General features: G+C 36.9%; 1 protein-coding gene across 1 annotated transcript in view; it reads right to left on the reverse strand.

Annotated features, from left to right (window-relative positions):
- Positions 1-11,920, reverse strand: part of Cntln (centlein) — a 311,560-nt gene extending 299,640 nt beyond the window's left edge. Inside the window, exons 1-2 of the mRNA XM_048783891.1 lie at positions 11,464-11,920; positions 5,452-5,540 (exon numbers count right to left, since the gene is read on the reverse strand). Of these exons, the coding sequence (XP_048639848.1) occupies positions 5,452-5,540; positions 11,464-11,823 (449 nt within the window). The 5' untranslated portion in view covers positions 11,824-11,920. The remainder of the gene's footprint in view (positions 1-5,451; positions 5,541-11,463) is intronic.
- Positions 11,921-12,734: the final 814 nt, after the last annotated feature.

Raw genomic sequence — 12,734 nt, forward strand, 5'->3', positions numbered from 1 at the left:
CCCAACATGGTGTTCCATACATTGCCTAGGGTTCATGGGAATCCCCCTTCCTTAGAGGAGACATGTCTTGCTGCCTTGGTGCAGTGGCCTTGAAACAGGGGAGGAAACCAGGATCCCTGGGACCAGCAATGGACCCTAGTTGATATGAACTGACAACTTCGGGAAAGGGAGCAAGCAAGCCCCTTGGTGACCGCAAAACCCTGTGTACAAATGAAGGCAGGAAAATCTATTCTCAAGCTCAAGAGAGAAGCATTACCTTAGTGGTTGGAATATCCCAGAGGTTGTGTGAGTGTGAATGAGCCTCTATTCAGAAACATGAGGCCACATTCAGGAGAACAGGATGGGGAAAGAGGGGGGTAAGAAATTCCCATTAAGGGGGATTGAACACACGGGTGTTTATAGGAAGCTATAAGAAGAAAATGGTCAATAAAAATTCTAGGTCTTGGGTTGGGGTTGTGGCTCAGAGGTAGAGCACTCGCCTAGCATGTGTGAGGCACTGGGTTTGATCCTCAGCACCACTTAAAAATAAAACAAAGATATTGTGTCCACCTATAACTAAAAAATAAATAAATATTTTTTTAAAAAAATTCCAGGTCTAAGGACAAGGAAGAACAATGGAAAGATCCTATATATACAAATCTTCTTTTCCTTTGAAAAGTCCTGAGCAGGTAAGTAAACTAATAATGGTGGAAGTATATCTGCCCCCATGGAGGATGAATGGCCATCTGAACCTTTGATTTCAGCATCTGACATGGCTGGCAGACTCTATTCTTAATGGTCCCAAATGCAAAAACCCTTTTCATGTCTGAGTCATTCTGTAAAAATCTGTGACATGCTTTATTTTAACCTGTGTATTCTATGTCATGGGTTCTTGTGTCTATATCATGTATGCGTTATCAAAATTGGCTCTAACCCCTGAATATCACCTAAGAGAAAAAAGATTAAGGCACAGATTTTGTATATCCCAGACTGCATGATCCCTCCCCTGGGATGAAATATACAAGTATTTTAAAATGTAAAGCTTAGGAATACATTACCAGGCTGTTATTTTCGAAACTAGAGTTGTCTATAGCAGTAGACTCTTTCAGACTTATATAGAAATAATAAGTTTAGTTTGAGATTTATGTATGTTATTTAATATTTTATAATTGGATAAAAATAACTTTTCATCAATAAGTTATACATAAAACTTTGTGTTACTCTTTACACTGAGATGGAAATTTAAATGTATTTTTGAAAAGTAATGAGAGCCTGGTTTGTTTATGTTTATGTTCCACAATGTAGAACATAAAAACTTTTTGCCACAAAAAAGTTAAGAGCTCTCTTAGTTTCTGTTTGACTTATATTTCAGATGTAATGTTGTATTGTGTTGTCAACAGCCCTGCCTTACCTGAGGTAAGTCTCTGCCTCACACCCTACTCCATGTTAGGATGGCTCCAAAGTAGGCTAGACTTAAGAGTATTTAAAGTTGTGTTCAAAAGATAGATTTTTGTTATAAAGAGTTCTGTGATCTCAAAATAACCAAGGGATATAATACAAAATTAAGTAAAGGTTTGGGTAAATTATTAAAGCTATGTAAAATTATAAAAGAGTTTTAAAAGAAAGTAAAATTTGTACAGGGCCTCATATGTAACTGACTTGATATATTTATGTGTCTTTGTGGAGGCAAAATAGATACCAAATATGTAGTATTATTATAGAAATTATGTTCAACACTATTAAACAAACTGAATATGTTTTTGGTCTTATAGATATATTGCATTTAGTATTTTCCTTATAGACCTTCATAACATTTGCCTGTTTATGTTTTGAAAAAGTACTCCTTCTAACAGAAGAATCTGAGTTAATTTGAGATAATAGGCCATCGCCTATAGGGCAGAATAGGATATAAGCTGACTTTGAGTGCTAATACTAACCCCAGTTAAATGGAAGGGATAACTATAAAATTATAGACATTAAAGTTACTGGTAAAACTCACCTGCTAGATGTTTAAAACCAAAACTTAGAAATCAAATAAAAGGAAGTAAAAGGTTCAAGGAAAAGGTATCCAGTATTTTGGCCCTTGCCCTCTAAAGTCAGTCAGGACCCAGGGAATCATGGGACCCCTTTAAGGGCTCTACAACTCTGGTGAGTCAACTGACCTCCTGATCAGGGGAACTGAGAGGACCCTAGAGGAAGACAACCAATGCACATTCTGCAACAAAAAGGGTAACAGGAGAAGGAAATGTCTCTGGTGCTTCTAAGGGAAACAGCATGCAGTCAGCAAGACTCTGAACCATCCTAGTAGATGGCACCACTGACAGAAGAGTCAAGAGGTTTCTCACACATTCCCAAGAGTGATCTCTGAGGAATCTCAGAATCTAGAGTTTACAATTCATCACTTCCAGCCTGGTGACTTGATTTTTAATGAAGGAGACAAGCTTCAAGTGATCTGGAAAGGACCTTACCAAGTGCTCCTAATCACCAGGATGGGGATCTGAACTGCTAAAAAGCAGAGAATTCATTACCATGGGCAATTTCCACCTCAAAAAGTTAATATATCTAGAATGGAGAGCAATACCAAAGGTTACAATGAAAATGAAGCCGAAAGTTGTAAAATAGAAAAAGCAGAGATTTGTGAGAAATAGAAAGTCTGGTGGCCCATTTTCAGAATATAGCCTTAATTGGATACAATTATAGCCATTTTAATTAAAGTCCTTCCTTTTGCCCACCCCAATTTTAAAATTAGCCAATTGCATAGATTATAACCCTGAACTCCTCCAATCAGAGTAAAGGACAGAACTGCCATTAGGTGTTAGGAATATAAGCAGGCAGACTGCCCACCCAGGTGCACTTGCCACCCAGATTCCAGTAGGACACCCTTCTGGCAAGAGTAAAAGTTTGCTTTACTCACCCACTATCAAGCACATGTCTGATTTCTTGTGGCACCTTGGTATTTCTAACAGTAGCACAATGCTATACTGAAATAAGATAACACAGCTATGCTTTCAAAAATCCAAGGGAAACTACATGAACATAAAATTTTGTATTCAGTTGAAGTATCAAGCAAACATAAAGGCAAAAGAACATTTTGAGACATATAAGAAGTCAGAAAATATACCACCAGCACATTCTTTTTGAGGAAACACTTGAAAAAATAATCCAACCTAAAGGAAAAGGAAGATATAAGACACTAGAAACTACAGAGTAAGTGCAGGTGTACAATAAAGAAAACCTAGGCTGACAGCTGAGAGTAGGTTTAGAAAGCAACTGGTCCAAATCCACACCTTAAGGCAAAAAACCCAAGGAAAAATATCTTTAGCCCATTAGGCAAATGTCTTACAAAGAATATTGGCAGTCTTTATAAAAGAAAGTACAAATAAGGTAAATTAGATATTGAAAAATATTGTCCAGGAAAATCAAGACTTTTGTTTGGGTAATTAATGGTAATTAATTATTTTGGGTCAGATAATAGGTTCTTTCCATAATCTTCTTGACTTTGATATTTAGAATATTTTTTTGAAAGATACAGATTGAGAGCCATACAATTTTCATTTCTCAATGGATTCAAACATACTACACGGATCTCTGAAAAATAAACATTTACACAGTCATAAAATTATAAATGCAACTATAGGTTTCCAATTTAAAAAATCAAGAGCCTGAAACATGCTAGGCAAGCACCCTACCACTGAGCTACATCCACCAATAGAGATTAAGTAGACTGAGAAAGCCTGACAAAGCTACATTTTGTTAAATTGTCCAAGTATATCTTGGGTATAATGAATTTTGAAAATGATAGCTATAAAACAGTAATTTCCAAAAATTTCAATACACATTATCCTGTTATACATGTATACACATGTGTAACATGTTATACATGTTATTTCAATATACATGAAAGGCTTCTAAGTACCTGCCTCTAATATGTGTATTTTTTATAAAATACAAATTTTGTATATACACTCTTATAAAAACATACATTAAGTATATTATAAATATTAAAAGGAATTATAAAGGATAAGGAAAATGGCCTCATGATATTTTAATATTTGCTTCTCCTCAACCAAGTAGAAAGTACAAATTATGGACAGTTTTCAAACAGTTGAAATAAACTCACAAATAAAAGGAGAGAAGGAAGAAGTATCACAGAAATGACAACTGAAGTCCCAAGACCTTCCCTAGAAAGCTTAGCCTGCTTCAAATTAAAAAATAAAGGGAGACAGATCACATATCATCTCAAGATGATTGAAGAAGTAACAACCAGTGTTTGAACAAAGGACTTATTTCTGATCATCAAAAGGTGAAACCTGGTTGATAAATTAGCATATCAGCAACATGAGGAGAAACTGATTACACATTTTAAGAGTCTACAACAGTCAAGAATACTAAAATAGGACATAGTTAAGTATGCATCACAGATTTTAACAAGTCAAATTCCAGCCAGTAGGAATAATCCCAGTGCCAGAGACTCCAAAAGTAAATACAGTTCAAGTTATCAAAAATGATGTTCAGATTTTATGATCATGATTCCAATAAAGAAAAAAGGGAAAAGAAAAGAGAAAGGCATCCATATGTTTAGCTTCTCATTTAGGAAATATAATGAAATTCACTTAATAGGAAAGCAAGTGTTTTAAGTGCTGTTCTAAGCATCATGGGACTACTGTATACCAAATGTTTGATAAGTATTATCCAGCAACACTAGACTATTTCTAATGACCAAAGAGAGGCCCAATAATCTATAGTTAAATGACTGGGCATCCCCTACAGAGTAATACAAGTAAAATCTCTCAACCTATTCTAGAGTACTTACTCTACTCTGGCAAGGTCATCCCAGGCTTTCAAGTATATACTGCAGTTATCTTAGGGGAAAACTGAATAAGGTCTAGGAAGTCCACAGGGACAGTCTATGGAGTAAGAAGTCAAATAGCAGGAACTTCTTCAATTTTTTCAATTGTGCTATAATAGCTCAATACAAATGCACACACACAAATACCCACACTCACATAGTATATAAGTAATAGTTTTCTCTTACCTGCAAATTCCCCAAATATGTCAGAATATAAACAGGAAATTAAGCCCTATCTGTACTTGGTGAATTGGCCCTTGTTGTAATAAATCCAATAATTATAAAACTCTGTTCCACATTTGTTTGGAAATCAATAATCTCTTCAGGGCATTCATGACAAGTTTTAAGTTTAACACTGAAGAGAAATTGTTGTAGTTTGGATCTAGAATGTCCTCTAAAGGCTCATGTGTTGAAGGCTTAGTCTCCAGTGGAGAAATGTTCAGCAGTGGGGCTCTTGAGAAGTGGTTGGAACATGAGGGCATTGATTTCATCAGTGGATTAATCCACTGACAGCAGAATGGACTACTAGGAACATATCTGTCACAGCAACAAAAAGCTAGTATATTATAATGAAACAAATTCAACAATCCAAATACTCACGAAAAATTAATTTGGGAACTCACCTTTCCACAACTAAACTGACAGCCTGTGTGAGATCTGGATTTTTTTCCTGGAGGCGTTTCCACAATGACCATACAAATTCTTTATCAGCCTTAAAGGAAAAAAAAGAAAAGAAAAAGGTATTTTAAGTGCATTGCTTTATATAGTCATCAGATAAAACATTACATTAAATTTAAAAACAAAAAACATATTCCTTGATCCCTAGGTTCTATGTCAGTGAATTATTTGAAAGAATGGCAGGAAAGCTTTATTTTAATGTCTTATATTGGTAACCCATATTCACTTTTAATACTTCTATCACTTGAATTTTGGGATGCAAATACTGAAATACTAAATATCAAGGCAAATTTACTTTAAGATTGCCCTGCAACTATTACACCAGTTTTCAGCTCCCCTTTTCAGCAAGATAATTTAAGACCGCACCTCCTTTTCACTCTACAGTATCTTCCAAAAGAGTTCTTTCCCCATGTGATAAAATTATTATTCAAGATACTATCAAATCAAATGGACAACTGAAAGTTTCAATCCTTATCACAAAAGTCAATTGTTATTAACTCTAGTAGACAGTTAGAAATCAATTTTGAGGACCTTTTAAAAAATAGTGACAATCTAGAAATTCTTATTAATTGGTCTCAAGTAAGATTCAAGCATCAATATTTTCTGAAAAATCCTCACATTAATATGTTCAAAGCTACTACCCATGTAGACCTCATGTCAGTCTCATGGTTTTACATACAAACTCTTCACTAAGACTTATCTTTCTAACTGTCCCCTGTACTCTTATGTCCACACTTATAGCTCCAACTGGCTACCTGATGATTCTCTTGAATGCCTAATAGGCATCTTAAATTTAATTTGTCCAAACAACATTCTTGATTTTTTACCATCTTGCACATCTGTCCACTGCATCTCAGAAAATGGCATCATCATCATCTACTTATTAATTCAAAAACCTGAAATGCAGAAAGCAATCTTGATTGCTCTTTTATTCATACTTTATATCCAAACCATTAGTAAATGGCACTAAAAAATACATCCCAATTCCAATCACCTTCACCATTTCTACTACCATCTCCCTCATTGAAATCAACACCATTTCTTTCTTAGCTCTCTACAATGGTTCCTAGCCTTACAATTCAAAACTCTCCAATTGGTTCCCATTAGATTAGGAAGATAATCCAAACTCTTTACCAAACCTAAAAACCCCACATCATCCTTACACGTAGCTCTAGCCTCATCTATCACTCTGCCCTTTTTTCACAATGACTTTGTTACTCTACTTGCAGTAGGGTCTTTGCACATAATGTACTACTTACCAGATTTTTATATAGATTACTCCTTCACTTCATTCAAGTCTTTGCTTAAATATCACTGCCTTAAGGGAAGTCTTCCTTGACTACCATATTTATAAAAGCTATCAAGACTCACAAGTCTCTGCAACCCCTTACCCTTTGTCCTTCTTTTTTCATGGCATATTTCATTTAATAATCCTGTATTTGTTTGATTATGTGGCAGATACCTGAATTAATATCTTTCTCCATTATCCATTCTCTTCTTTTAGTTACAGAAACCATTTTGGTACTTTGCTGGCCAACTATCACACTGGCCTTTCTTGTCTTATGGCTATGTGCCCAAGTTCTGCCAATGAAATATAAGAGGTGCTATTGAAACTTAGAGGACATTATAAAATTAGGTTTATGCCTGCCAAGTGGGTTAGAAATACTTTTTTCCAGACTGCTCTTGCTTATTTAACTTACTTACAATGGGAATTTTCTTGAACAACAGTAGTTATTAATTTCATATATTCAACTTTATACATCTTTCCCCTGGTGGCTTATGGATTTTAGGTACTAGTTAGAAATGTCTTGTCTTCTCCTAGATTATAAATATATTTACTCAGCCTTCTAGAATTTGTGGGGGAAGGGGGTTGGTAAATTTATTTTCTTAATTGACAAAATGGCTTATATTTATAGTTATATGAAATTTTCATATATGTTGTGAAATGGCTAAATCAAAATAATTAACATATCCATTATTTCATGTAAGCTTTTTTGGTGGTAAGAAAGATTAAAATCTATTCTCTTAACCAATTTTCAAACATGTAATACATTATTATTAAGTACAGCCATCATCATGTCTACTAATTTGAAAACCAAAGTAAGACTTCTGACGAATAATAAAATGCTACAAATGAAGGGCCAGAGGTATAGCTCAACAGAGTGCTTGCCTAGCATGGACAAGTCCCTAAATTCAATTCCCAGCAGCACTGAAATTTAAAAATTTTAAAAATGGATTGCAGGACTATTAAGAATTTTGTGGGGGTTTTTTATATTTATTTTTTAGTTGTAGTTGGACTCAATACCTTTATTTTATTTATTTATTTTTATGTGGGCTGAGGATCGAACCCAGGGTCTTACATGTGCGAGCCGAGTGCTCTGCCATTGAGCCACAACCCCAGCCCAAGAATTTTGTTTTAATTATTTGAATGTCATATTAAATTTAATGTGGATTATCCCTCTAATTATTAACAAGATCCTTCTCATATAGAAAAAATTAACCACTCCAAAAAAAAAAAATACCACAGAACTAATTTCCAAACTGTTCCAAACAATATATAAACAAGGAAACTATTGCCAATCACATTCTTTGTATTTTCCCTATTTCAGACACTTAAAAGATATTTTTTTAATTTTTTTAAATTAAAAGCCTTTAAAATCACTCATAATAAAATTATTTGTTTTCTGTACAGAACTTCCAAACACAATCAAATACTTAAAAATTCCTAATCCTTCTCATAAAGTTTATTAAACAGCCCCTAGCTTATGAAACAGCTGACTAAATGATAGATGACTTGATTCTAAATTTCCTTAGAGGTAGATTGGTTTTTGTCTTTTACTTATCAGCTTCTATGGAAATAGACAAGGTCAATATAAACACAAACACCCAAAACTGCCCCTTTTGAAGTGGGTACCTACTCTCCCAACACATGGATTCATTTTGGAAACATATTAGGCCTTCAATTTGCCTCTAATGGAGGAATGAATTCACCAAACCTTCAAAAACTATTTCCTACATTTAAACAAATAACTTGCCCATCAGAACTCAAGGAAACCATGGAAGGAATTTGTTTGCAAATATGACACAAAGTAGCCACTCAGCAAATTATCATTATGAAAAATAACTTCACAAAAAGTTCACCTATTAGAATATAGCCACTAACAATGAGGAGGAATCTAATTCCACAATACATACTCAAATTTATTTTTTTTCTTTTTGAATGACTTGACAAGGTTTCCAACATAAAATATAAGGGAACTAGTTCTCTGATCATACACTCTTACTTCCAATATCATGTGCTTCCAAAGTTATTTTCATCATTAAATTTGGTAATTTAAATGTCCTAAATAATGTTTTATCTGAAATTGCTCTGTAGGTTGAGTAAATATTTTGGTTGTTACTAAAACAGAAAATAAGCTTTATGAACACTATATAACATTACTTTTCCTCACCTGGTATTCTATAAATTGTGATAAACATGCATATATTCATATCTCCAGCTTCTTTTGTCACAAACAATACATTCTTGAAAGATATAATCAAAATTAAGAATATATAGAGTTAGGCTTTAAATCCACAAAAAAGGGGGGGCATAAATTTCATGGACTCAGAATCACATTTTGGAACACCCTTGAAAAATTCCTTGGACAAAAGCTATATTTGGAAGCTAAACTACAATCCTCAGTAAGCACAATACAGACAGCTTTTCACATTGAAATCAACCACCTTTTCTTCAGCTAAGCATTATATGTAGTTTGCTTGCTAATGTGGCAGTCATAGGAAAAAATGTTTAAATAATAAAATTACCTATAGTGAGATAAGATGCTCACATTAAGAGAAGTTTTTCTACTTCTGAGGCATTTTCTACTCTGAGGCATTCCAATGGAGTGAAATGGTACCTGGAATCAAACTTTTCCCACCAATCACACATAACTGATTCCCATAAATTAAATGTGTATGGGAAAGGAACTAACCTAACAGAAGCTACTATGTATGATCATTTATTGATCAAACAGGGTTCTTTTCCCCAAACAGGATGTTTGACCCATTATAAGGACGTGGAATTAATTTAGATCTGAACACTATCTTTTAAAATAGAAAATATCAGAGTTAATAACAAACCTTTATCATAAATATTCTTTCTGAAATTAAATGTGTATATATGTTACTAAGGTGATATAAAATGAACTTTAGGTTAAAATTTCTAGCAGTTTTAATATTATACATTCTCAGGTACTGTGATTTCTACCTGAATAAATAAGTGAAAGAATAAAAATATCTAAAAGTGAGTTTAAATCACTGAAATACTTCTTTACAAAAAAATTGGGAGTTCAATTATATTAAGAGTCTGTTTTGACTACAGTTCTATGGTGTGGGATAATGCCAATTTCATTTCATTATTGGAATGCTTATCATCATCTAACAGTATATGATAGAATCAAAAGGATCATCATTCTAAGCTAATTACGACCATATCTATATTCTTACCTCTGCCTATAGTAATGCAATAATCTTCCTAGTCCAGGTATGTCCAAGGTCAAAAAGGCCAATGCCATATTGGGAGCCACATTTTAAAAGAATCTAATAATGAATGGGTTTAGGGAAAGGGTTCATCAGGCTGTTTTCCACACTGACTTCCTGATTTAATTATAAAAAGTAAATAACTTATTTCCTTAGCCAGCTAAGGTCCTAATTATGGAACGGCATAAGGAAAGGGCAGAAAACATGAGCAAACTGTGTCTTAAATTATGACTTTTAACAAAGACCTTTATCATGAGCTCACATTCCTAAACTCCCCAAAGTTGAGGGGTGTGTGTGTGTGTGTGTGTGTGTGTAGAATTTTAGATAGATAGATAGGCAGGCAGACAGATAGTCAGTCTTTGGTGTCTTTTATTCATCCTTTTGCCCCCTTAACCAGTGAAGAATAGGTACATAACACCTCCTCAATTTGTTTAATCAAAGATATACTTAAGCTTGACTCAGCAAGGGCCTACAAAAGCAGCAAAAAAAATTCAACAGAATAAACTACAAGAGAGAATCAATTTCATGAACTGTTTTATTAATCTAAACTGATAAAACTGTTCACAAAGTTACCTTGGTGTTGAACAGTTTCTAATTGGTATCTATCTTGAAGACAGGAATTTAAAGACCTGTTATTGAGTTCCCAACATTTAATCTAACCCTGTGGGAAGGTTCCGGTAAAATCCGGGAAGAGATAGTGATAAGCAGGCAAAACTAAAGGAAAATTAAGTCTATGTACGTGGGGCTGATCATCCTTAGTACACACAAACTCTACAAATAAGAAGTTGTTTTAGTGCAACTGACTTAGCAAATGCTTTTCACTAGCGAGATCAGAAGAAAAATGAGATTTCTCACTCCTGGATTATGGGAACTATGGAATTACTGTAGTTGGCTAATAAATAGTCTTAAGCATCATCTATTGTGTGTAAAAGTTCCCAGCCCAAGACTTCCTTAAGATTATGAGTCTGTGTTTACAAGTCTGACCCTGTAAGTACAACAGCAGGAGTCTGGAAATTAAAAACAAGCTATTTCTTTGGCGGATTTTATTTTAACATAAGTGTTTAAGCTTTTCTGTTCAACTTGCGGGCTGCACTCCACTCCTGGGATCAGGTACCGCTACAAACACCAACCACAACCGGAACTTGAACTTCGGGGAGGAAGGCGGAAAGGGGTGCGATGCGCCGTTTGGATGTATCCAAGTGACCAAACCAAACCCGGGTGCGAAGGCGAACCCTGCCTGGCGGGTGACCGCTGGGGAGCAGGAGCCCGGGTCCCTCAAGCCCCAGGCCGAGAAGGCAGTAGGAGCCGGTAGGCGGCGTCGCGGGAGGGACCGGGGAGGTCCCCAATCCGCGGAGCGACACAGCCCAAGGCCTGGCGGAAAAGCGCGTCTCCCGGGCCGGGCTGTGGAGGGAAAGGCCGGCGGAGGTCCTAGATACCTGACACAATGCCAGCTCCTCCTTTAGGCAGCTCAACTCTTCCTCCAGTAGCTGCGTCCGGGTCATCTTCGCCTCCTCTACCGAGATGCCCTCTAGCCGCCTGGACCCCACGGGCTCGCTGAGGAGGGGAGCATGAGCCTGAGCAGCCCCCGCGGGCCCTCGCGGTGCCCCTGACCCTTCTTCGCCCCGCCAGAGTATGTCATTTTTATCCACGACGACCTCCCGCACTGTGCTGGCAAGCCCCGAGGCTTCGCTGCGTACCGTGTGGACCTCAGCTCCCCGCCCAATACGTGGGGACCGGGGGCCCATCGGTCGCGCCGAGGGCGGAGGGAGCGGTGAGGACGGCGAGCGCGCCGCCATGACCGCTAATGGTAACGGGTCAAGTTCCCACTTGGAAACTCCACCTCCCCTTCCCCATCCTGGCGAGCCCGGAGCGCTGATCTGCGCATGCGCGTGTCTTTTCCCGCCTAGGCGCGCGGGGTCTTGGCAGGCTTCCCGCGGCCCGCGAGCGTGGGGCTGCGCATGCGCCGTGACCGGAGGGGCTAGTCTGGTTAGTACCCAACCTGAGTCCTTAGCTGGGGACGCCTGGATTTCCTGTCCTCCGCAAACCGTACCCTCCGTTTAAGGCCTAACTCTCATCCCGCCTTTTAAAGCCTTCCTTGACAAGCTTGCAGCCCCAAATGATCTTTAACTGTGAATTTCTCTTCTTTCAAGGCCTCTGCCAACTCATTTGTCATGTTTCATTGACCGCCCAGGAGTGTTAGTTACACGGCTAATCTCTCCAGCGCTATCGTAAACTCCTTGAGGATGAGGGGAATAGATTTTAGACTTAAGTGTTTTCTCACACCCCTTAGCAAAACTGCCTTAGGTACGTCTGACATTCAGCTGACTGATGTCAAGGAGAAGTGGAAATCCTTGTGCTGAGCTGGGACCATCAAGCAGGTTTCCCACTTGAATTATGATCCTTTGTACACCCTTTGTCTTTTGTTTGCAAGAGTCATGATTTCCTTTGAATCTTTATACCAGTTTCTTTATTCATTGGCTGGATCAGAGTGAGCATATTCCACTCAGCCCAACAGGTTGGGTCCTCGGACCAATCTGAAATTAGTAATTTGGAACATGGTGAAAGAAATAAGACCTACTTTTCTTTATAATTCTCTTGTTTGTTTGGTTGGTTTTCCTTCTTGACTTCTTTCTTTATAAACTTCAAATACGCAATAATGTCCTTTCTTTATCCTTAAAACATGTCCTTACTATTAAGTTTAGTAAGA

Source organism: Marmota marmota, unplaced genomic scaffold (assembly GCF_001458135.2).
Source record: "Marmota marmota marmota unplaced genomic scaffold, marMar, whole genome shotgun sequence".
Classification (NCBI taxonomy): Eukaryota; Metazoa; Chordata; class Mammalia; order Rodentia; family Sciuridae; genus Marmota; species Marmota marmota.